The 21,413-nt window shown below is 42.9% G+C and overlaps 1 protein-coding gene across 22 annotated transcripts in view; it reads right to left on the reverse strand.

Annotated features, from left to right (window-relative positions):
* Nucleotides 1-21,413, reverse strand: part of FOXP1 (forkhead box P1) — a 379,651-nt gene that overhangs the window by 15,278 nt on the left and 342,960 nt on the right. For 20 of the 22 annotated variants that reach the window (XM_014251620.2, XM_014251617.2, XM_088062033.1 and 17 more), the window contains 5 exons: nucleotides 16,006-16,089; nucleotides 7,387-7,588; nucleotides 7,216-7,295; nucleotides 6,477-6,578; nucleotides 1,715-1,836 (listed from right to left, as the gene is read on the reverse strand). In XM_014251620.2, the coding sequence (XP_014107095.1) occupies nucleotides 1,715-1,836; nucleotides 6,477-6,578; nucleotides 7,216-7,295; nucleotides 7,387-7,588; nucleotides 16,006-16,089 (590 nt within the window). The remainder of the gene's footprint in view (nucleotides 1-1,714; nucleotides 1,837-6,476; nucleotides 6,579-7,215; nucleotides 7,296-7,386; nucleotides 7,589-16,005; nucleotides 16,090-21,413) is intronic. The other 2 variants (XM_088062036.1, XM_088062039.1) reach the window with 1 other exon arrangement.

Raw genomic sequence — 21,413 nt, forward strand, 5'->3', positions numbered from 1 at the left:
ATCGTGAGGAGGCAATGATCAAAAGCATCACGGGACATTTTAAACTCTGCTTCATCCAAATGACTCTCCAGGTTGCTGGCAGCGGAGTTTCTCCCAGTGGAGGGGAGGGAGTCTCTCCCAATGGAGGGGGGCACCACGATGAGAGAGGATTTATTTGATCCATGTTATTTCCTGCCATGCCAGTGGCCACGGTGAGGGGCTGCCCACACCATCGCCCCAAGCAGCCCCATGGAGACTCAAGGGCAGGCGGCCCACAGAAACCACCACGCTGCCCTGAAGGCCATTTTTAGTAAGAAATATTCTGGTGTGCTATACTGGACCCTTATTTTTGTCAACTTCACATAAGGGGCCAGATTTGAGGAAAAGGAATGGGCTCTTTCTTTAGGAGGCATCCCAGTATCACTGGTTCCATCAGAAGATTTAAAAAAAAAAATTAAAAAATGAAAAAGAAGCTAGGTAAAAAATGCCCATGCAAAATATCTCCCAAAAGTTTTATCACTCATTGGGCATGTTTTTATTTTAATTTCATTCACATGAGAATAAATTATGGTGAGCAGAGTCTTAACTCCTTGCACAGGGACCAGCAAGGATCAGTTGTCCAGGAGAAATGGCCTTCAAGTAAAAGTCAAAGAGAATTCCTCTGGGAAGCCCAGGAATATTGGTGCAAGGTTGTTGTAGGCACACGATGGCCTGTTGGTAATCTTTACAGCTGGTCTCACTGCATTTTCAAACTCTTTAAAGCGAATTCAGCATTCCTGTCTTGCAAGTACGTTACTTTTTTTGATTATGAGTTGCAAAACAAAGCATACAATTGAAAGCAAAGGAAAATATCACAATTCAAACTTATCTGAAACCTTTCCTGGCATATATCTGTCTTCCTGACATGTCTACAGCAGTATATCTGTGCTAGCGTGGATAATTATCTTAGTCTACATTGCTCTATAAATAAATGTTTTAACAAACATGTCAGAGTAGAGTTTTTACTACAGGCATTTGGATTATCAGAGTAGGACACACAAAATACACATAACAACCAAAAATTTAGTTTCTTTAGCAGCAAAGGTGATGACACTATTTTGTGAAATGCAAGTCTACATGAGATGGGTAAATCATGCAAAGCAAAGCAACAGCAGAAAAAAAAAATTAAAGCAAGTAAAAGCTCTTACTGTGCAACAAGCTCGCCAAAGTTTTCATCAGGGCAGTATTTTCGAGGACGGCCTCGTTGAATATGACGGCCACGTTTAAACTCTTCATCATCAACAGTCCAAAAGGACCCAAACTCATCCTCTACTCTGATAAAGCACTTATGCAGTGAGAGGTTGGTGCGAATGGCACCCTGGGACAAGAGCAGCAGCAAAGGAGATGAAGTGGAAACAAAGGGACACGGGATCGGGGACAGAACAGACATCAAATACAGGGAAAAGGAAAAAGAAAATAAAATGCAATAAGCATAAGCAAATGGTTTGTGAGGGTTAATATGCATTGCCACCTAAAAGCTACTAGCATGTGATGCAACAAACACCAAGCAAGCAGGGTCAGGGTACTGGTGGGCATACAAACAGTAGTGATGAGATGTTTGTCTTGGTTTCCCTTAACTGAGACAATGCGAAACCACCTGTGGTTGGTCTAACACCAGCTAGCAGCCAAAAGCCTCTACGTTAAACTGTAAGCATGATCCGAGCTAGGCTAAGAAGTTCAAACATGGTGGACATACCCACTGATCTTTTGTGGCCTTCGTTTTTGGAACTCTAGTTCATCCACTGTCCATACTGCCCCTTTAACGTTTTCTACTCGCACAAAACACTTGTGAAGACTAAGATTATGACGCACTGCATTCTGCAGCAAGTATAAAAGAGAAAACATTCAAAAACCTTCTATGAGAAAATGCTCATCATTGTCCAAGAACAGCAGCAGCACAGTCAGCTTGACAGTTCTCATTTTGCAATGTTAAGCCCCTTCCCCTCCCCGCACCCGCTCGCTTTCCCCGGCTCTTTACATCTTATTTTGCAAAGACAAAATAAATATGAAAGCTTAAACCCAAGATTAAAAATTCACGTTACTCTTATCAATTATCCCCAGAGTGACTGAGAACAGCCACAATTTTAAGCATGCACGTTGTAGAATATAGCACATTTCATACAGAACACAAGAGGAACATTGCTTAGACTTATTCAAAACAAATATATACACTCTGCAAAGAGAAATTTCTTCCCTCCTGGAAAAGAAAGCAGTTAGAAAGAACAGAAAAGATTTTATGTAAGTACAGTCGACTGGATTTAGCTGTGAGGCACAGGAGCTGGTGTTGCTGTGGTTTCCCACAGCTGGGCTAATGTGATTCAGGTGCTGGACCTCCCTCCACACCCAGAGCACGGGCTGGGGGCTCAGCAGCACCCCACCGGCCAGCCGGCACCAACTCCTGCCTCCACGGCTTGCTCTTATATGGAAGTTGGCTCCTATTTCTGGCAGACTACTGAAGTGACTGATCTGAGCCTCTGCCAAGTGAAAACATGAGGAGGGCTCTCTGAAACAAAGTGCTAATATCTCCACAGCTCATCACCCAGAGGGACCCGTGCTCATGGCATCTGATGGCCGAATGTCCACCCTGCGGCTCCGTGCTGGGAAGGATGAGCACGGCCAGCCCCTCCAATGTGCTGAGACACAGTGAGACACCTCACTAAGGCATGGCAAGCTCCTGGCTTTTCTGTCCCTGCTCCAGGGTGCCAAGAGTTTTGATACTCCTCAAATGTGGTGCTATGCTTTGTCCCCATTTCAGGGGTTTCCTGAGCAAATATCCTGCAATAACAGTTGGACCCAATGGTCTTAAAGGCTTTTTTCCAACCTGAAAGACTCCATGATTCTACAAAGCCATTGTTCATGGGATTCATAGGAATTTGTACATGGAGCTTGTTCCCAGCACCACTGAAAGGGGCTTGGGAAACAGGAAAAACAGAAGAAGCCATTTGCTGAAAATCTGCAGGCAAATAAACTCCATCCTCACTGGCACCATTGATTCAGTCAATCTGGTTGACTCGTTAGCAGGCACAAAGCCAGACAAACACATGGCCTGGGTCTAGGCAACCAGGAGATGACAATTTTTTTTCCTTCCGACATCATCCTCCTCTTTTTTTTTAAATGAATATGGGGTCTGGATGGTGAAAGGGAGCTCTGGTAGTGAATGTCTAAATCACTGTGCAAACAAAGGGCATTTGTCATGTAAATCAGGAGGCGGTGGTGTGTGTACTGGGAGGGGAAGGCAAAGAGTCTTCTGCTCCAATTCCCTGCCATGCCTAGTGCAGTCCCCACACTCCCACCCCAGTAGGAGGGGAAGATTTGGGGTCTGAACTGCCTTTGCTCAGCAGATGCTTGAGTGCAAACACATCTCTGGCTGTAGGTGCCTGATGTAGGCACTTCAGCTTTTCCACACTGAGCTGCTTCTGAACTGGTGAAACTATAAACCCCAAATATGCTTTTCCTCTCAGCAAGGAAGAAATCTAGCAGAAAGTCAACCTGTCCATCAGGCCTGCTTCCTTCTGCCCTTATTTTCTTCTTTCTGCTCTTATTTTTTTAATGTTTTTTTTTTCCCTTCCCACCTCTTCCAGATTTCAGTACTGTTGACATTTTTGGCAAAATCCCTGATTTTGAGGTGGAGGAAAAACACGTAAACGCCCCACACCTTACGAGCTGAAATCAGCCAGCTCAGCAACTGCTGGTGGGTGCCGCACTAGTGCAACCCGACACAGGGCTGCTGGCCCACATCTGGGTAACTCAGGCAGTTTCCTGTGAAAATGGGAACACTGTCAAGTCTGGAGCAAAATGTAAGAATAATAACACTATTTCCCCCAGTGAAAGCTGATCTTGTGGTTCATAGAGCAGTTGATCACACGCACACGGCAAAGCCCAGCAAAGGGAGTCCTCAGAGTTTGTAAATAGTCTCTAAAGACAGGGCTGAGCAGGAATATTTGTGTTTTTCTTTAAATAAATTTAATGCTGGAGAAATACTTTACAGACTGTTCTTGTTCTCTTGAAGTCCATTTGCAACTGATGGTTAAGGCTGTGGGACAGGGCTTTTGCTGGATACGTTGAGACAGAGAAGCTGAGCATTTACAAGACATCCATGAAGCGTTGCCCTCGTTTTCTATTTTCCATGTGATCACTTATTTAAGGAGTTCATGCCAGAAAAAAAATTGTTGTGTTTCCCCTGCCTCTGGATACTTGCTATCTAACAGTTTCATGTGAACAATACCCCAACGTGTCAGAGCCACACCTGCAGCCTGTGCCTCTTGGCTGTGACTCAGTGCCAGCAAATTACTCCAAAAAATAAAAGCAAACAGACATTGCCTCTGACCTGTCAGAACCAGTTCACAGTACTCCCCAGCAATCAGCTTAACAGAAAAATTAGGAGCTATTGTTGTAAGATTATATATTTACCTTGTTAAAAATATTTGTATGCAAGCCACTTTTTCAGAAAAATTACCCTGAACATGCTTCAATGTAGTAAATGAAAGGGTTTGTTATTTTAATAACTGCTCAGGCTCTGCCATGCTGCATTTTGGGAAAGAGGTTCATTTTTTAAAGGTCTTTATTCTTGCACTTTTCTGTGTTTTTGAAATAGGGCTCAGGGAAGCTTGTCCACACCAAACCCTGACCCTAAACTTCGGGAATAGTGACTGAAATGCCCCCTAAGCATTAGCTGAAGGTGAGCACAAATCAGCACATATATATTCAAATTACTCTGATTCTGCAATTAGCCCCTTGTGCTCGTTCTGCGCCCCGTGGGCTTCCCGTCATGCCAATCCAGAGCTGCATTTTCATTCCTGCTGTTCCTGGGGGCTGGCAGAAATCTGAGCAGTCTCCAGCACGAAAACCTGCTCTACTCCAACCAGTTGTCTATTTTGCTGGTGCTGGTGGATGTGGGGGTGAAGTTTTTCTCTCCCATTACAAGAAGCAGGACCTGGACACCTGCAGAAGATCAAGGTGTCCAAGGAGGGGTCTGCAAATGGCACCTGCCTCCCTGGGACACACAGTGCACTTCTACAAGCCTGAGAATCTGTAGCTCAGCCTCTCTGCAGCTCTTATGTATCTCCACTGGCTTCTGGGACTGGATTTTTTGGGATGCTAGAAGCTAATTCCCAAAACTAGGCTCACAGGAGATACAGCCAGGACTGCCTGCTGCCTTCTTCCACTCCTTCCTCCACTTCCCTTTGCTGCTCGAACTAAATAGGATTTTTACTTTAGCACCCACACCTGCAGCTGCTGAAAAGCCCTACTGGAACCACTCCAGCAAAAAAGACAGGCAGGTCTAAAAGGATCTTAAATCAGGGAAAGTTAATTTCCTTTCTGGATAGTAAGGAAGCTGCGAAGTTGAACACTGCTCATGTTTTCCAACTGCAGGGAAGAATCAAAGCAGCAATCACAGAAAGTTTTCCTGAACTTAAGAGCCTGTAGACCAGGGCTGAAAATGTACAAAATTGTGCTGGGATCTGAATGAAACGAAAACCATGCCACTAAAAACCAAGCTAACTTCCAAGGACCATTTTTAGCTCCATCCGCTGAAGGAATTAATCTTAAATGCAGGCTGGGACAGGAATAAAAGAAAGAGCCGATGAACAGCATGTACAGGACCTATTCATACTACCTGGTCATTTGAAGCTGTTTGACAACAACAGAGCAGTCTGGATTAAGGGAGATTCCAAGCACCAGGGTACAGTTTTTACAGCAACACAACATTGTGCTGTTTGAATCATTCATTTGTGATTGCACTGGATTCAGAAGTCAGTATCATTAAAGTGCTATATTTAAAATGAAAGAGTGGCCCCCCAAAATACAGAATAAAATTAACTCCCCAGACCTCTTATCTAACAGTATCTGTGACAGTTGTCAAAGGAAATTAAAGTGTAAAACCCCAAGTTTATTTCTGTTAAAGACATTTCTTACTGAGGAGCTTGCTTCTTGCATATTAAACTCAATAAGCTTCTGCTGTGTGATTAAAAAATACAGAGAGGAAGTTTATAACAGCTGTTTATGTAGTTAAGAGTCAATTGACTGAGGAAAGAAATCCACTGATCTATAGATCCTAGGGAAAAAAAATGGTTGTTGTGATTAAAACCTGCTTAGCTACAAAGATGAACAGCATATCTTCTACTGACACAAGAACTTTACCTTTTTTTTTTTTTTAATTTTCTAATACGTTCCGGCTGAAGAGCCTGAGTTTCCCTGCTCGTAGCAACCACACAGAGGAACTCATAGCATAATCACAGAACATAAAAGCCAATAATGGGGATTCAATTAGTGGTTTTCAAAGGCAGAGGAATTTTTTCTGCCAAATATCAAATTGTTCCTGCAGATAAGGCACCCGGCACGTGTCACAACTGCCGATCTAAATTTTTCATGTCCCCATGTCGGGACAATTTATGTCATCAGCAAGGTCTGTTCTGTACATGGCAGAGAGCAAAGGCAGGAGGTGGGCTCAGCCTTACCTTCCACGTCGCCGCGTTGCGTCGGAAGTAGGCGAACATTCGCGTGAACCAGTTGTAGATTTCGTTTAGTGTTAGCTGTTTTTCAGGAGATTCCAGGATGGCCTTGTGGAGCAAAGCGATTGCAAGATCAGTTACCAGCACACCAGTACAAAACACGCTCACAGTTTTACTTTGCCAGATACAAAAAAAGGAAAGAAAGGAAGAATGAAAAAGAAGAGATTTGGAGCAAAAAAATCCAAAGGAGGGTTTTCACAATATGAACTAAGATTAATGGCTGTATTTAACAGTTCAATGGCAAAATTCAAAATGGAATTATCTAATTGTTTTGAGTTTTTATTTCTGTTTCCTTACAGAAATATTAATTTATTAGTCATTCATAAAGCAGAATCAAAGAGAAATGCAAAACATTTCACTAGCTGATTAAAGCTCAGTAATTATTTAGAGCTCAGATTAATTCTAGGGATCAGAGATTACTGTAGCTTGTGATAATTGACTTGCCATCTTTAAACAGGCTCATTTTCACTGTTGTGTGAAATGAATTTCCTAATAATCACATCGTATTGTAATACTTAATCAAAAGCAATTATGTTATATATTGCAGTTCTAAAAACCCTTATAGTAAAGGTTTGAGCATTTGAGCACGCTTACATACCAAAGGTTTGAAAATCTATTTAATCCAGCACATATAGGGAGATATATTTTTTTCCTAATCCAGACGCGTGTGTTTGGCTCAGCTTACCTGTCTAATTAAAGATGCATACGTGAATGGCGGTCTAACTTCTGCGTTCTTATAAAATTCTTGGTTCTGGGCAATATCTGCTAAATAAGAGCAGTTGTTCTGTTATCATCACAGCCCGACGCCGCCAGGCCGCGGGCGAGCGCGGGGGCCGTGCCAGCGGAACCCCTTTACCTGAAGAGATGGGGACGTTGTACTTGTCCGAGTACCGCCTCCGGATGGGCCCGACGTTGTGCATGCTCGTGGTAGTGATGACCGACGGTCCCTGCGTGACGGGAGTGATGGGCGCAGTCGGGGTGGTGGGAGTATGAGGTAAACTCTGCGGAGACGCCTCGGACGCCGTCTTGGAAAGCGTGACGCTCGATACCAGATTCAGCTGTGGAGAGAAGGATGAGGGCTTTGTTACAATCACCGTTTCTGGATGGTTAAGGGCTGCAGAGGAAACCCTCGATACTGGAGTGTCCCTCAGCTCCGAGCAGACACTGCAGCTTCAGCACAAAGTGCTGCTCTAACATCTTCATTAAGAGCCAGAAAAGGGAAATAAATACAATAATTACATATATACATTTCCAAATAGGTTTAAAAACCAGAACAACATCGTCTGCTGCCTAAAGAACAAATAATGAATTTCATCTAAACCTTAATAGAAGCTCTTCCACAGTACATGATCATTTTAATATTTTACTTCGAGTTTCATTGTTTCACAGTCTAAACCCCACACCTCTCTGATTTCCATGCTATCATTATGCATGGCTTCTAATCAGTCTTCTTGGATATTTCATTGAAGGCATCAGGCTTAAAATAAAAGGCAAGACTTTCCTAGGGACATGCTAGGGAGAAACGCAATCTCTCTCTTTAGCACTTGGGCTTTTCTTTTTTTCCCCTCTCTCTTCATCCATTTTAAAAGCAAAGCCCAGAGTAGGTTAACACTGGAATAATTTAATTAATCACAGTGCATGAAATACTGCGAGCATTCAGCCCAGCACAAGTGGCACCACTCTGTTTTTCCCTCTTAGGATGGAAGGCATTGGTGTTACCTGCACGAAGCCCGGCCCCACTGGTGTGGCAGCGTGCCACAGCAGGCTGTAAAACACACCTGCCTCCAGGATTGGGTATCAAACCCAGCTCCAACCCGACTGTTTTCGATACACAACCCTATTTATATAACCAGCATCCACATTCCTCCCCAACCCTTTCTTTTTGCCCTACAACGTCCTTTGAAAGACGACGCTCCATCCCAATAGGTCGCTGCTGCTGAAGTGTTTTAAACAAACAATCCGATCCCTTAACTACAACATCACAAGAGACGACTGAGAAAAGGGCTCTTTGACTGCTTCCACATTTCTTTCCCTTAGGCTGTTTCACAAATAATATTGGTGAAATCCTGACCCCACTGAAGTTGGTAGCAATATTCCTACTGAATTTAACAGGGCCAGAATTTTGTAACTTTTGTTCGTGATTAAAATTCCTTTTTTGCTAGACATTAAACCTTCTGAGATGAAGGCAAGGCAAATGATGCAGCTATGCCCCCAAAATCTCATGTTTATCCATAAGGCACTGTATTAATTTTCCTTGTATGAAAGTAACCAGATAAGAAAACTCCTATTAGCATCCCTCATATGAGTTAATAACCACAAATAATGTTTCTTTTTAAAAATAATAGGATTTATCCCAAACAAAGGTAGTGGGAAAATAAAGAGCTGTAGTATTACAGAGAGAATACCAACACAAAAAGCCCATCGCCCACAGACAAGGCTCAGCTGAGAGAAGATAAATTGTGATTGCTTGCCCTTCCTGACAGTGAGAAGGAGCTGAGGGAAGCCCCAGCCACAAACTCCTGGCACAGCCTGGATGCTGCTCCAAGGGAAGGAGGTGGTGAGCAGCAGATGCGCAAACACCCACCTTTCCCTGCAGGTGCTTAAAAATGACTCCTTGCCTTCCAGTGGGAAATATTTAACACTTAGTGGCAAAGCCAGGGAGTGTGAACCCAGCATGGGATGAAGGTGGTGAAACGCAGGTATTGATCCCCACCCCAGCATGAACCACTACCTTCAGTCTGGAGGTTTAAACCCTCCTGGTGCCATGCATGGCCACCATGTGCCACCCAGTCTGCTCGTTGACTGGTCTGATTTAAGGACACTGATTAGGGACATATATATAGTAATGTCTCCCTGTTATCCATCTATCCAGCTATTACGTATGATAAAAGGACCAGTGATGATAATAACAGTGCAACTGACAGGTCTCACCATGAAATTAAATCTACTGTATTTTATCTCAGTTTCTAAATGGACATTTTAACAGTCCAATAACTGCAAGGAAATCTGCATCAATTTTAAGTGCCCTTCTCAGTGCAGGCTCGGCAGCTAGGCCCTCCCGTTGGAAAGATCACTGCTCCTGCTTCATCATTACAGCTCCCAACTACTCCATTTCAAAAGAGCCCCCTTCCTTTTTCAGCATGTAAAAACTTAACATTTAATCTGTTTCTACTAGGGAACCTTGAGAAAGGATCCACAAAGGTCAGCATTCCCTGCTTAAAGAATCTGAATTGAGTTAAATTTCTTTAGGCTTTTCAGCATAGGTAGCGAGGAGGAATAAACACAGAAGAGGACAAGCAAAGGGGGGGGGGCTTTAACAGGCTTGACAAATGACACTGTGATTCACACCCACTGCTGGGCTGCCACTAATAAGCTACAGAGGAAGCAGCCAATCTCAGCTAATTACCAGATAAAATTGTATTGTAAGGACTCTAATTAGGAGATGCTTATGGAGGTGATCTAATGATTAAACGCTGCATCCAAGTGACCCCACCATCAATGTGCAGTGGTGCAAGATGTCACCGGAATATTTTGTAGAAACAGTAATTTTATTTCAAGGAGGGGAGGCAGTAATATTTGTAATAATGGCTATGAGGTAAACTAATTAAAAGACAGTTCCTAAAGGAAGACTGTGGCTTTGAGCAGCTGTGGCCGTTCCAAAACAAAGTGCCAAATCTCAACAGAGGAGCTGCAGTCAAGTGGAAAATTTCTGCCTGACCTCTGCTCTTGCTATTAATTTGCAGGAAACCTAATGACACATATACATATTCCCACAAAATTGTTCTAATTGCTAATTTGCCAAAGGAGCCCAGTTTCCAAATTAAACATGACTGCAGTCTGTGAGGAAAGAGAGAACAAAAAGCTGGAACGCAGCGAGTCTGCCGCGTTTCACCTCCGACGACCATTTGTGAGCCTGAACCAACAAGTTAATGAAACACGACCTTGTCCATTGCTAGCGAAGTTTTTCCGTTTTCCGTGTTTTATTTGATGACACTCTTCTCTTCCAGCTGGGTTCCCCAAACCTGAGCCAGGGTGAGGGAGGAGGAGAGGGCTGCACTCCCTCCGCAGCCTTTCGCTGCTGCTTCCTTTGTTGCATCGATAGCGCCAAGGCTGAAAAATCGGTTGTGAATTAGAGCAGAATAACAAATTATGAATGGTGTTGGTTTTGTTGCCATCTTGAATTATTAATCTGAATGGTAAACTATTAAATCTTAATATTAGTGTCAATTAGAAATGTGGAAGTGGCCGTGGGTGACTGTGCAGGGCAAAGATCAGGGAGGGACTGGGCTGGGAGGGTTTCTTTTCCTGATGGAAACTCTACATGGTTTCTCCCTGTTTGCATTTGCTATTTAAAAACAAGTTACTATGATTAGAAAAGTTGTTCGCATTGGTATTTTGTACACAGGCTGTTTCCCACATACCGTAATTTTTGGATGAGTATCACTGCTGGCAGAGGAGAGGGAGCCACAGAGTGAGCACTTCAACAAGCAAGAACTCTTGCACTGCAGCAGTGCACAATGTGGGCACTCACAGAGTACACCCCTGCACCAAGGAGTTAAAATGTTTTTGTAATATTTGTCCTGGGAATGGGGGGAGGGAGGATTTCCTCCAGCCTTTAAAAAACAACCAAACCCAAAAATAATAATAAAAAAATAATACAAAAGAAAACACACCAAATCCCACAACAGTTCTAAGTCCTAAAATTCTGCAAATTTAATCACTGAACTTTGTTGATTGCTTTGTTCAGTTTTGGTTTTAGAGAATATTTCCTCATACTGTTCTGACTTGGTCATTCATAACTGCCATAATTGTCTCAGCTCTCAATATCCTGCTTAGGACTTTATTATTAACCTTCTCTTTCAAGAAACAGTCATGTCTCCCTATTAAAGGTGAAAACTGAGTTATTTGCTTTTTTCTTTAGATATAAACAAGGCAGAGGTAACCCATGCTATTACCCATTTAAAAAAATTATTTCCAGTTAGTGGTTCTCCCACCAGGACTATGTCTCATTTCTTTTTGTGTAAATATTTTACATGACAATAGCAGCTGCGCATAAATAGAACTGAAATTCTTTCAAAAAAGGGGGGGAAAAAAATAAATTTGTTTCTAAGGGTCACACTGAGGCCATACCCAGTGACTCCCCTGCAATGTGTGCTGCTGCTCTGGGCCCAGCTGGGGCTGAGCTGATTTCCTGGGACTGAAATACCTGGGAGAAGAAACTCCTTGACATTGAGGGTGAGAGAGAGAAAGTGAATACTGGGCCTAAAACTTTGTTCAATGCCGTGTCTTCCTCTCCCTGTTTCAGCCTGGACACATCAGTGTATTGGATGCAGAGCCTAGCAGGCAGCAATCACTTAGCAGGTGTTGTTATTGGCAGGAATACTAAGGAAACTGAAGCTGAGGAGTGAGACTTAATGAAAACCAGTATATAAAAACAGCTTTTGTTGTGCTTAAGAATCTCTCTTTATTGCTGCATATCGTTAACTATAAAGTACGGTTACAGCAGCTAAAATGCTCAGTCATTACCTCAACAGTTAAAAGACTTTTTTTTTAATGCTTTGTTATTACAGTTGCTAAAAACAGTATTTCAAAACAATCATAACTGCTATGGTTATGGTAAAAAAAAATACATTAAAGAAGGGATATCTAACAGTGCATCTTATTTAAAGTGCCAGAAGGGTCTTTAAAAGTTTTCTGTCTGTTTTTAAAAGATGGTTATAGCACCTAGTATGAAGAATTACTTGCTGGTTGATGCTTTTTCCTTCTCCTTCCCTTCCTATGAACTTTGACACAAGTTAATCCTCCCAGAAGAAAGCACATTTCCATTTGAACCTATTATGCTGATGGGTAACACCGATGAAAACAGCATGTCGGGGGGGTACCTTAATAGCAAAACCAGGATGACAGTTCTTGAGAAATCACTGTTCTGGCTTTTGTGTTGTGGTTTTTTTACCTTGAAAAAAAGTTCACCTTACCAAAACGTGTCACAGCTTATTCTGTCTCATGGCTTTGTTCTCACTTTACTCAGGCCACTCAGTCCCACCAAAACAACACGTGTAGCACGAACAGAACAACGCTGCCTGCTCTGAGTGCTGAGTTCTGAGATAGCTGTTTTCTTTCAAACTCCTGCCATTGAGCATTTTCATTATAAAGCTTAATAGATTATATTTTAAAGGTGAATCCTGAGCACTGCCCCAGTTCCTGGGATGTTTCTGGAACCCCAGGTCTCCTCCAGCCTGCCCAGCAGCCCCTGAGGAGCAGCACCAGACACTGACAGCACCTCCCTGCCCATGTAGCCTGCCAATGATTTGGGCCATCACCACCACAGGAATGTGCTTAAATCTCATCGACTTTAGCAGGACTAGAGAGCTTTAGTGAGCAGATGTCTTGGTGGGCTGAAATGCAGGAGCCACTCCACCACCAAGCTCAAATTACTGCAAAGAGACATCCAAAGGTGGGGATGGGATGGATGGACATGGCTAGATCAGATATACAACCCTTCCCCAGAGCTGGGTGAGTTCTGAATTGATGCACAACCATCAAGAACTCGGCTGTGGTCCAACTGGTCCAACTCCACCTGCTCAAATACTGTCTGAAGCCCAGAAGGCAAAGATGGCCCAAGTGGTCAGAGTGGATTACACATGGCACATGGTTAACACACATGCTCATACACCCTTTATTACCTGCCAGTAACAAAATAGCTTAAAACAAGCACTAAGATCCTTAAGCAGAATAAAAACATTTCCTCAGTCATGAAAAGGCTGTAATTTTAAATCCCAACTCACTGCTATGTTTGGATTTGCAGCCGCTTTTTCCTTTAAAATCACCGAAATACTGTAATATATTAGTTCTAACACACACCTTGCATTAGTTACGTTGGCAGAAAAAAAAATTAATTACTGGATGTAAAGACTACTTTGCAGTGCAATAATGGTCATCAGATCTTTTTACCAAAGTCCTATCCCACTGAGTTAAAAGGATGAGGGTCTAGCAGAGTCTATGCAATGCCTGTGTATTTTTTTCACTAGGAAAGCACAATTTATGCAAAACACTATACTTCTACATTTTATAATTAATTTTCAAATGCTTCACCTATACATATTTTAATAATTTCTGATTTATCAGATGGTATCTATAATAAATTTTTCTATATTTCAATAAATGAAAAGAAGGCAGTTTCAATCCAACAACAGAGTGCCACACAATATAGGCCTGTCAGGCACCAATTTTTACTTCTAACATGTAAGTTAAAGGATAAGGAATTTATAATGCTGCCTGTGAACGAAACCACTTTTCATACACAAATGTGATCTTTTTTTTTCCAAAGGGTAATACAACAGTACATTTACATAAACTAATCCAAACAATCTATGTATTTGACAATGGCAAACCTCACACAGACTGCCTATTGTTGGTTTACATCTTGGAGTTCTTTATGTTGGCTTGTAACACTGCTCTAGCTGTCAAAGGTTTGACTTGGACTCTAAATAAATGGTTATAGAAGTGCTGTGCAGCGATATTGGACTTCTTTGCAAAAGAAAACCTGCTGTGTATGAATTCAAAAGCTATTAATTTTTCAGTCAAAAATATTCATGCCTATTTCTTTTAATAAAGAAACACTGTGCTGAGCAACTGAGAGATAATGTTGACTAGTGGTACAGAATTTTCAATAGAGCAGTTAAAAATAAATTTAGTAGGAGGTCCCCAACAAAGCTATAATTTTCCAGAATGTAAAACATTTTTAATACTAATCAAGACAGCCCTTTTCCCCCTGCGTTCATGGGTTTTTTTTCCTCTGCTTTTCCCTGTTTATTAGCTGTTAACACTAATCTTCATGGCGACACTGCCTGGTATCTCCATAGCCTACAAGAACCACCAGAGCTTCCTGCCCTCGGCGGCCCAGCATCGATCACGAGCTGCCTTGCCAAACACCGCTCGCCTTCTGATGATTTCCTCCCTTTAGTTTGTAATCCTTCCTCCTGAGGGGCACTGCTGTTATGAAAGGCCTCAAGGCAGAGTGCTTTGAGACTCCCAGATTATTCCGCTGTTTTAATTTTTAATCCAGTAAGAGCTATAGAAACCAAACCTCCTCCCCATTCTGTTGGGTCTACACACTTCGCCAACAATGCGCTCAAGCATTTGCATTTGGGTTGGGGTGGATGTGAGGAACTAGAAGAATGCTATTTTTATAGACACTGCCAGTAGTTTCTACTCTAGAGGGCTGGTGTCCACTGGACCAAGCAATTTTAAGCATCTCAACAGCTTAAATGGAAGGGTTTGTACCTACCACTCAAATCCCTCCAAAAAGGCAAGGAAATTTCCCGTTGACTTTGACATCTGCTCCAGAGTTACTGAATAGCCTGCAATTTTCTATCTAGTAGCCTCCCTATGCACTTCTGCAGCCATTTATTTCCAACTACACGGAAACTGAGAAATCCTTTTCTAGTAAAAATGAGTGCGCAAAGTGTTTAATGATTTTATGTTCTCTATCTCTGTAATGTGTTCTGTTTCAGACATTAATTTTGTCTACCAACTGCATCTTGGCAGGCTACCATATTTGCTGGGTTAATAGTCTGACTCCTTTTTATTTCTATCACCATAAATCACACATATATGGGTGTGTGTTTGCTTTATTTATAGAAAAAAAATCAGTCAAAACAGATAAACCAATACTTTGTCATTATGCTGCATCATTGCATATTGATTAAAATTGCTGGTACTAACTATAGATTGTCAACGCTCAATTAATTTTCACACAATGACTCAAAGCGAAATCAAATAAAGCCAGTGTACCTTTAAATCTTACAAATCTTAAAATCAAGAAGCAAAGCACTCTCTCCATTTTGAATAATCATTGGAAGCTCCCAGGAACATTTTCAGCATTAAGAGGCTGAGAGAAAACAACAGCTGAAGAAGAGTCATTGCAGTCAGAGAAGGAAATGGGCAATTTTCCTGGGTTTGGGGGTAACCAGGCGTTTTCTTGGACTGCAAAGCCACTTGCTTCCCCTACTCCCCTTTCTTCAAAGAACAGTCTGGGGTAGAGGAGGTTTCCCTTCTCAGTTTCACCAGTATAAAACCTGATACCAGGTAAGCGTGATTATCATCACTACGTGCAGTTAGAGTCACTTCTACAGCAAATGTCTGTCAGACCGGGAGAAAGCAAAATAAATATACTAAATATAATTTAATTACAACTCCTTCCTAACACTTCCTAAGATTTCATCCAAGTCAGACTGATGCAAAGTGACTTACATGAGGCCAGAAAAAGGCCCAAAGTATAAGCTTTGGAACCAAACTTGACTTTGAAACTCCCAGAAGAGAGGGGGGATGACAAAACCCGGCTGCACTTCCCATCTCCTCCCCACACCCGGCTCTGAAATGGACCAGGCTCCACAGTGTGGGCTCCAGTGGGGAACAGAAAAGAGAGGCTTGTTGTGAGGTTTCGGTTTTGCTTTCAGCACAGTTCAGTACTTACGGGCTGAGGGGTGGCTTTTGGTTCAGTTGACTTCACATGCAGGTGTGTCATCATGGCTTGCAGGCGCTCTTTATCTTTTGCAAGCTGGAAGGGGAGAGGGAAAAAAAACATCCTCTGTTAGTCGTACAAATAAAATCCAGCCTCTGCTTATTCCTAATTAAACAGCTGGCACCGAGGCATGAGACAGAAGAGTTTTATTGCTGAGTAGTTTGGAAATTGTATATGGGCTATTTGTGAGGTAAAGCAAATGCGTGGTGCTGGGTGTCACCATTTCCCAAAGCAAAATGCATTAGCCCTCGAGTGAGAAGAGCTAGACCTGCTGGCACCAAGAGCTTCACTCCAGCCTTGACAGCTAAAAGACAACAGTGAATCATGTTTATTAACCAGCCCCACTGCAGCTCGGGAGGCGCAGCAGAAGGAAGGCAAGGCAGCAGTTCTAAGATGCATCTTCCTTCTCTCAGAGCACAGAACAAGTGGCACAGACGGGCTGTGGCTTTATGTCAACCACAGGCACTGTGGGACATGCAACAAGCACAGCCAGGGGTGGTTAAACCACATGAGGCACCTCCACAGGGCTCTGCAGGCAGCCTTGGGTCCAAAAGCACCTTGAGTTGATTTGAGAAGGTGGCAGAACCCTTGGTGGGTCACCCTGGGAAGCCAGACTGGGCACCTGAGCAGGAGCACCCTGAGCGTGGGGCAGGACCTGCTGTGTGAGCTGCCAGCATCCCTCTGGTACAAGCCTGAGGGCAGTGGGGTGGGAAAGGCTGGGAGCAGCAGTAACTGCCCCAAAACACTCATCCCTGGGTACCCAATGCCACAGGATTGATGTTGTCAACCTTTCTCATCAGCCACTTGAGGCCCAAGAGTTGGGGTGAAGCCCCTGCTCTCAATGTCTCTTCTATTTTATGGTTCAGATCCACATAGCTGGAGTCTTGAGATCATTGGTATGCATCCATAGCCTGGTCAGCTTCCCAATGCATTTCAGTGCACTGGAAAGACACTAAATTTCATTATTTTTGGAAACAAGGAATTTTTTTCAATGTGTGATCTGGACTTTTTTCCAGCTGCTCTTCAAAAAAAATTACAGCGGAAAGATATTAAGAATACTAATGAGAAAGGGGTGCTGTTAACCTGCATACTGAACATAAAGGTTGCTGCTTCCAACAGGACCTGGTTCTTACAAATGCCAGTTTTTGCAGAGATGAGTTTCTGCTTTAGACAAGCCAGATTCCTTGTGCCAAGGGAAGAACTGTGCTCACATTCCAGCAAAACTTTTAACAACCTGCCCACCTCATCACCGTCATCTGTTTGTAGAAGTAAAGTGGGGCTAAGTGTATATAAAAGGAGACTTGATCATAAATCCCCACTCAATAACCTTATGGCCAAAGTCGTCCTGCACTTTGCAAGGCGAGGGGTTTGAGACTGTGCCATGATGGGATAAAACCTGGCACGGGAGTTTCCAAGACAGGAATGAAATAAAGGAAAAAAATTGTGTCACTGCACTTTTCAAATGGCTCTTCTTCTTTTGGTCAAAAACCTCAATGGCAAGAGAGAGAACCTGACACCTATGGCAGATCTCCTGCAATCTCATCCTGACCTGAGCTGGACACTTCATGGAGAGCTGAGGGCAGCGACAGGCTCTTATCGCCACGCTGCAGCAGGAACTTCTCCCTCTGAGAACCTCTCCAGAGAAAGGAGAGGGCTCACCCTCAGCTGCTGTGCTTCATACAAAACAAATTAAGCCAAGAAATAGCTGTGCTCTCCGCGCAGCTCTGTTGTGCAATCCCTCATTCCTAGCAGTCTCCGGGCACATGGGCTGCTTGGCGGGGTCATCTGTGCATTAAATTTTGGTCTGCAGGCTACTGCAGAAGAACAACATCTCGTAGCCAAAATAAATAAAAGGCAGGCACCTGAGAGCTTCCTGCCAGCCCCGGCACGGCGGCAGGAGGGGATGGCACCCGGGCAGCACAGGGCACACCCTGCCGTGCGTCCTCCGGCCCCCGCGGCGAGGGAGAGGGGAGAGGGGCACCTCCCTCCCACCGAGGTCCTTGTTTGTAGTGTTTCCACTCATCGTCTCAGCAATGCTTTTAACGCCCAATCTGGTGGATGGAGGTTATTAAAGATCCTCTCGACATTTCAGGCAGACACACGCTAGCATTTTGTCATAGTCTAGGAATTCAAACACTCACCCAGTTAGGCAGGAGTTTAAATTATGAAAAATAGAGGTCTCTCGGTTTCAAAGCACTGAAGAGAAGTAAAAAAATCTCAAGAATTTCTTTAAACTGTTTTTCCCTTAAGTCAGGAAGCAGTAGTGATATAAAACTAGAGTGTCACTAGTAGCCCCTCTGGTCAGTGGGGTCAAACAAAAGAAGCTATGGGGGATTGCTCAGCCACTGGTGGGAGTAAATCCTCACTGGTGGGAATCACTGGAGTGTAGATGGTCCAGAAATGGGGATTCACACTCATCAGGCAGGAAAATGCTCTTGATCTACTGATAATGTTCTTGGGCAAGGACATTTCTGACACAGAGGTAAGAATCTGCTCTGTACATTGGGCCTGAGGAATACAACACAGTCCCATCTGATGCTTCCTTCTTTCTTCCCATATCCTTTGGAAAGCTCTGCATGGAGGGAGTTTTCAGACAGCCATCCAGCTCTCCATGATAAGCCTGATTTTCTAAGACTTCCTTCACCTCAGGATGTACAGTGTGAATGTCTAACTGTGGTTCAACCAAAAAAGACACACAGCTTGCCCTGGAGAGGTTAAATTCTACAACTGTACCAGTAGGAAAGGCACAAGAGGGAAGCACAGAAAGCACAAACCAGAAGGGGCTCCAGACAAGGCAGTGACTGGAAGAAGTCAAGAAGCAACGGGAAAGGCATTAGAAACAGAGATGATGGAGAAATTGTACAGGAGGAAAACCAGACAGAAAATAAAGGCAAGAATCAGGAATGGGGAAATGAAAATCCAGTATGGGAATTCAACAAGAACAGGAGAGCACTTCAGCAGCGGGATTTTGGACAGACCAAGGACAAAGGAGAAGGAAGTCAGTCACAGGCAATGCAAGAGGCAGCCAAAACACAGCCCTCCCATTCAGTGCCTGGTTAGGCTGTGCACTAGAAAGGTTTAGAATCCACTTTTCAAGAGTGTCAGTGGATGTTGCAGGAAAACAAACCCTAGCAGTGTTTTCACTGCACTGAAAATGGCCAGCTGCCTTCATTTTCTCCCATTAGGAGACACTTCTCTAGACTCATCAAAGCCCTGCTGCTATCCTGAAACGTTTTCCCACTCAAAGGTACTGCTGCAAAATGGATGTCCTATTCCAGCTAACAACTAAGGACAGGGGTATGTTCTTGTGTTTGTGTTTTACTCAGCAGCACAATTTTCACTATTTATAATGGCAACAAATGGTCATGTCAAGATGGCTTAAACAAAATGAAATGTGAGAAGATTTCTACCTTGCCTGTGATTTTTGAAGTATGTTTGTGATGGAAATGCTAAAACCAAACTTTTGAGATTTCTGCTAAGGAGCATTTGCAATCAAACACAAAACAGATTTTACCTGTTTCTTTCCAAAATTTTCATTAAAAATTAGTTTAGAAACTATTAAACTTATCTGTAACACTGATAAAACTATCATGAGTAAAATAAATAACAGCAGGATCAACAACAACAAAAGGATAGCATTTGGGTCCATCATACTCAAAACCTGAAGTATATGCCTCAGGTGAAATGAATTTGTTTTGATGGGGCTGTACATGCATTAAATGCTGGGGAATGTAGATCTTGCCCTGGTGCTAGACCCTGAAGCTGCACTGTAAGGCAAAGCTGCTCACCAGTGCTGCAGATCAGGGGTAAAGACTGCGGGTCCCTTTTCTATGTAACTCACAAAACTCAGTCTCCAGAGGGCCTGTCATCACTCTGTTGGAATCTGCTCCATGGCCTGAGGATCAGGTCAGTGATCAGTGGGGTATTCACGTCACTGAACACCCCACTGCTGGGCACCACACTTGTATTATGGTTCTGTGTAAAAACACGCCACAGCCAAAGTAGGGACTACAGGGCAAATCCTTCTACATAATTAGGGGCTCTTCTGAACTATCAGACGACTACTACAGGATGAAAGGAGAGGGAGAAAAGGGAAGCTACAGGTAAATTTCAGAAGCTGGAACACCCTCTCCTCCTTCACCTGTCCTTCCTTGCTGGCCAGTGCAGAGATGGCATCACTCTGTTATCAACACTCCTGCCTAAATCAGGCCTCCAGTTCATCCATCCTGCCTTCCTCATGTGATTGTTAAATCCAGAACTTTCTGGCCCTCACACCACTTTGAAATTATGGTCTTGTCTTGTGGACCTTATGCTGTCCTCCCTTGCAATGACTCTGAGCATTGCCAGCACTAAATGGGTGTGAAGCTGTAAGTCATTTAGAGCAATTAGCAGAATGCACTGCTGATAAACCTTTCAAAAATGCTGGCATGGGCTAAGGGAGAGGTGGGAACCAAATCTCTCTGTCCTGCTCCTGTCTCTAACTCCTGTAGTTCCAGGCACAGCCATTCCCAGTGACTGTGGGAGAGAAGGATTACTGCTTTTCAAACTGACTGTAACTGAAGAATCTAAATCTACCTTCAGCCTCAATATTACTGCACCTTAGTGAAAGATTATCTCATATCTCAGTTTACCAGGAAGACTGTAGATTTTTATTTTTATTTTCCTAATTCCCAAGAAACTTGTTAAAATAACAGATCATTTCTCATAACATTTTCTGCAAGACTCTGATACTTTATGACTGGTAGTCTGATTTTTATACAACTTATATTAAAATAGTTTATACTGCTTCAGCTAATAGTGAAAGAGTGTCATGACCAGCGTGTTCCTGAAAGTAAAATTTAGGAAATGTCTATGAACGAAAAAGGGTAATTTGTAAGATAAGAAGATAAAAAGCATTTTTTTTAAAATGCTTATCTTGAAAAGTAACAACAAGAAGTTTAAGTGTGTTTTTGCTGATTTTTCTCTCCAACTATTTGAAGCTATAAATGACTTAACTCAGTAAAATTCCAAATGTAATTATCTTCTGTACTTAGCCCAAGGCTTTCCATATATCTCTACACTGCTGCCTTGCATACAAAATAGGTTTTTCAATAGCTGGTAACTATATAATGTACAACATTGTTTTAATTTCCCCTTCTTTGCTAACCTCTTACCTACACACAGACACACTGTCACAGCCACCCAGCCAGAGCAGCAAGGTGCAGGGAGACAGAAAGGACTCAGAAGCATTTGGAAAGGCAATTACACAAACAGCTCATATCTTTGCATCACCAGCAATATATTCCAATTTACCCCCTTTTGGCAGTTTACAGAAAAAAATTATTTGCTACAAATTGCAAAAAAATAATAGTAATAATAAT

Source organism: Pseudopodoces humilis, chromosome 13 (genome assembly GCF_049639895.1).
Source record: "Pseudopodoces humilis isolate 2021_Gansu_Grassland_sample_001 chromosome 13, ASM4963989v1, whole genome shotgun sequence".
Lineage (NCBI taxonomy): Eukaryota > Metazoa > Chordata > Aves > Passeriformes > Paridae > Pseudopodoces > Pseudopodoces humilis.